Raw genomic sequence first — 4070 nt, 5'->3', positions numbered from 1 at the left:
GGGAGGTGCTCGATGTCTGCTTTGGTGAGTCCCCGCGGCTTGGCCTCCCCCAGCCGCTCGGCCAGGTTCAGCAGTGCCTGGAAGGAGACACAGAGACCGGCTCAGCTCAGCTCATGATCCCGGCACAGCACCCCTCCAGGCTCTCCCCACCCTGGCAGAGCGATCCCCAACCCCCTTCCCCATCTCCCCCACCCCACCACCCTGAAGCAGAGCCGACCCACCTCGTAATTCTCCATCTCCACATCGTCCACGTCCAGGTCTAGGCTGATCGTGGGCCCCACAGCCGTCGGCGACACGGGAAGCATAGAGCTGGGGGGTAAGGACGGGGCGGTCGGCATGGGGCTGCAAACCCCAACCTTCCACCCTGGAATCCCCCCCAGGGGGGAAGAGCCACCTGTGCCAACACCGCACCACTGTGCCCCCCATCCGTGGTGCCACCCCTGCCCCACGCGTCCCGCCGTATCCCCCCCGGTACTCACAGGAAATAGGGCAGGAAGCTCGGGTAGTAGGGGGGTGGCGGCGGAGGGGGCGGCGGAGGGGGCAGCGCCTGCTGCAGCCGGTACCGCTGGGTGTTCAGCCGCCGGGGCATCATGTGGGGGTATGGCTGTGGGGAGAGAAGGGGCACTCAGCATCGTGCCAGCCCCAGGGCATCCCCCTTAACCCCTCCACGAGATGGGGACTCACCACGCCAAATGGCAGTTCTTGGTGCAGCGGGTCGTGGGGGAGGTAATGCAGCGGCACGGAGGGGGACAGCGTGGGAGCGTGGTGGGACGGGGGGTACGTGAAGCCTGCGATGGGGTGCTGCTCCCCTCGCAGGTCCACGTCATTGTCTATCCTCTGCAGAGGCTGCGGGGGGAAACAGTTGGGCCCAAATTACAACCCCACCCCCCCCGACACTAGCAGGACAGAGGCACCCTGGGCATCCCACTCATTGTCTATCCTCTGCAGAGGCTGCGGGGGGAAACAGTTGGGCCCAAATTACAACCCCACCCCCCCCGACACTAGCAGGACAGAGGCACCCTGGGCATCCCACCCATCACCCCCAAGCTCAGGTCATCAGAGGCTGCAGATGGACAAGACCCCAAGGTGGTCTCTGTTTGGCCACAGGGCACATCGTGTCCCCAGCCCGTACCCCCACCCCAACTCACCATGCGCGGGTGCTGGGCTTGGAGAGGTACAAACTGCCCCAGGGGGGCCATGTGGGGCGGCTGGTGGGGGGGCACTGGTGGTGGAGGGGGGTGCAGGATGTAATGGTCGCTGGAGATGATGGGGGGGAACGTCTGGTAGGAGACGGGGAGCTGTTGCATGGCGCATGCCTGGATCAGCTGTGGAGGACAGAGAGAAAATCAGGAGTCAAGACACCCACCACAGGCATGGCTGCACCCCTGCCCCCTCCCCTGGACCTCCAAGAGACCCCACGCTCCCTGAAACTTGCACTCCAGTGGGCCTGGGTACCCACGCGACCTCCCAGCAGCCACGGCCCAGGCTGTCCCCAGATGTCCCCTGTGGGTGTCCCCCGCCGTGACTCACCGGGGGCGGGAGGCAGCAGAGCGGGTAGTGCTGTCCACTGAACATCACTGAGCATGCTGGGAGCTGCTGGGTGCTGCACCCAGGGATGTGCTGGCCGGCGTGGATGGGGAAGCCTTGCGTCGTGACGGTGGTAACCGTGTAGGAGAGAGGGACGGGTCCCTGGTGCACCTGAGGACAAGGCACCGAGGGCACAGTCAGGGGACAGCCCCGGCTCAGCTGTCCCCATCCTGGCAGAGTGGCAGCAGGGCACTGAACACTCGGCACTGGGACACGATTGCCTGGCACCTCCATCCCACTGGTGTGGCCAGAGGAGGGGTGATGAGTGCAGGACAGGTTCAAGGCAGGTTTTGGACCGCTCTGTGCTCCCCATGGACAGGCTGGCACAGCCTCCAACCCAGCACTGCCACCATGGACAACGGTGACAGTTGTGATGTGAACAACCCTATGAAGAGTCTGTCCCCAGCCCTTAGACGCAGAGACCACCCTGGGCCCACCCAAACTGGCAGGGGGACCCCAGGGTTTAAATGCTTGAAGGACAAGAGCACTGGCAGCCTCAGGGCTGGGTGCTCCCAGCAGCAAGGGACTTGCCAGAGGGGATAAAGGGACATGTCTTGGGACCAGTGCCCCAGGCACCAGCCCAGAGCCACCCTAGGGTCACCCTTAGCACTTGGTCTGGGGGCTGCAGCACCTACCTGGTCATGCAGATCCACCATGAATGGGTTCTGGTGGGGCGGGTGAGCGGCCGGGTGAAGCATTCGTGGCGGCGTGCTGGGGAGAGCGTAGGCGCGGGGCTCATCTACAGGGATGTGCGGCTGCTGGGGGAAGGCAGGGTGCAGCTGGGGCTCATCCTGGCCCAGCAGGGTGGCCAGAGGTCGGTCGCGTCGTCCCCACTGACGTCTGGCAGGGGGGCTGCGGGGCCACCGCGGGAGAGAAACAGAGCAGGAGTGACCCCCCGGGCCAGGGGCACCACAGCCCCAAGTAGGGTGGCCGCAGGCAAGTCAACGCCAACCCGGCTCCCAGGGCGAGATGGTCAGGGCATGGTGCCAGGCCAGGCTCCTTGTCTGGCTGGGGAGCTCCAGAACTGGCTCCTCTGCTCACCCTACATGTGGCCCCCCTGCCGTGTCCCCAGCCCTGCTCCCCAGGGACCCATCAGCCAGGCCAGGTGGACACACTTCCCTGCCACAGTCTCCCCTCAAGCACCCCAGGAGCTAGTGGTTTGCTCCAGCAGGACCGTGGAATCGTCCCCGTTGTCCCCACACACCATGGGTGACAGGGCTCCGTGCCGCCCTGCGCCCCGTACCTTCGCCGGAGGTGGTCGGGGCTGCTGCAGGGTCCCCCCGAGAAACGGCGCTGGTTAAAAGGGGCAGAGGGTGGCCGCCTATTCACTGCCAGTTCCCATGGTCGCATTGGTGACGTCGGGAGGCGGATGGGCACGTGGGACCTCAGGCTCCAGGCAGGGCAAGACACCAGCACCTTGGATCCTGCGAGAAGGACAGCGGGTCACGGCACCCCAAATCCCGAGGCTGGGCAAGCTCGGAATCCTCCCTGCACCCCAGGCCTGGGCAGCAACACCCCGGCCCACTTTCCCCTGGAATGATTTGGGAGAGGGAAGGGAGGAGAGGCACGGAGCGAGGCCGGGCAGCCCCTGCGCCCGCAGACATGCTGGGGGGGTTGCAACCCGCGTGGCCCCTGCCCGTGCCCCCTCTGCGCTGGGAGCCAGGCCACCTTCCCCGTGCCCAGCCCTGCCACCTGCACAAGTGACTCTGAGCCACCCCAGCGCCACTGTCCCCGCACGGCTGGACCTGCTCATCCCTCCCTCCCTCCCTCCCTCGGGGATGGCACTGCCAACGACCAGAGCTCTCACTGCTCCGGGACCTAGACCTGCCTTCACCGCAGCTCCTGGGGCTGGATGCAGCCCTAAGTGGAGGGGGAAAAAGAGGAGGGCAGGAAGAGCCCACCCCCCTCCCAGTTATTGTCCCTCCACTGCATGACCAGAGCCACCCCCCCATGCAAGACACGGACACCGAATGAGAGAGAAGCACTTGTTTTTGGCACAGAGAAAAGCAAGCGGCGAAGGGCCCTGTGGCTGCGGCAGTGTCCCAGGCTGCTGGCCCGGGGTGGGGGGGCCTGAGCCGAGGATGGGGGGGGCTTCCAGGGTGTCCTTGGCCACGACGGGCTCCAGGGCTGTTCTAGGGGCTGCTCTCTCTCGCTGGGCTCCTGCACGTCCTACTCTGGGCTGGCGCTGCTGCCCCAGTGACAGACGTGGGGGGCTGGCAGGGGACAGTGGGGCTCACGGCTCAGCCTGTGCACGTCACCTCTCTGCTGTAGAGGGGGCACGACCGCGTGTCCCCGTGGAGGGGGGGACAGGAACAGGCAGCTCCACTCCCCTCTCCGCCCCCACAAGCAGGGGGTCAATGGGAACACAGCCCCAGGCTCTGCCCCATCTCCCCTCCTGCACCCAGCCTGGCTGGTGTCCCCATGCCAGCGTGCCCCCCACCACCACACAGTTCACCCCCCCAGCCCCAGTGACAGTTGGCACC

The 4070-nt window shown here is 66.2% G+C and overlaps 1 protein-coding gene across 1 annotated transcript in view; it reads right to left on the bottom strand.

Annotated features, from left to right (window-relative positions):
- RNF44 (ring finger protein 44) overlaps nucleotides 1-3300 on the bottom strand; it is a 6676-nt gene extending 3376 nt beyond the window's left edge. The window contains exons 1-8 of the mRNA XM_014947753.1: nucleotides 2831-3300; nucleotides 2223-2439; nucleotides 1531-1698; nucleotides 1149-1325; nucleotides 685-846; nucleotides 480-604; nucleotides 222-309; nucleotides 3-77 (exon numbers count right to left, since the gene is read on the bottom strand). Of these exons, the coding sequence (XP_014803239.1) occupies nucleotides 3-77; nucleotides 222-309; nucleotides 480-604; nucleotides 685-846; nucleotides 1149-1325; nucleotides 1531-1698; nucleotides 2223-2439; nucleotides 2831-2937 (1119 nt within the window). The 5' untranslated portion in view covers nucleotides 2938-3300. The remainder of the gene's footprint in view (nucleotides 1-2; nucleotides 78-221; nucleotides 310-479; nucleotides 605-684; nucleotides 847-1148; nucleotides 1326-1530; nucleotides 1699-2222; nucleotides 2440-2830) is intronic.
- Between the last annotated feature and the right edge of the window lie 770 nt (nucleotides 3301-4070).

This window comes from Calidris pugnax, unplaced genomic scaffold (assembly GCF_001431845.1).
Source record: "Calidris pugnax isolate Ruff unplaced genomic scaffold, ASM143184v1 scaffold27, whole genome shotgun sequence".
Classification (NCBI taxonomy): Eukaryota; Metazoa; Chordata; class Aves; order Charadriiformes; family Scolopacidae; genus Calidris; species Calidris pugnax.
Note: the sequence above shows the minus strand (reverse complement) of the source record. Positions and strands in the feature narration are given on the sequence as shown.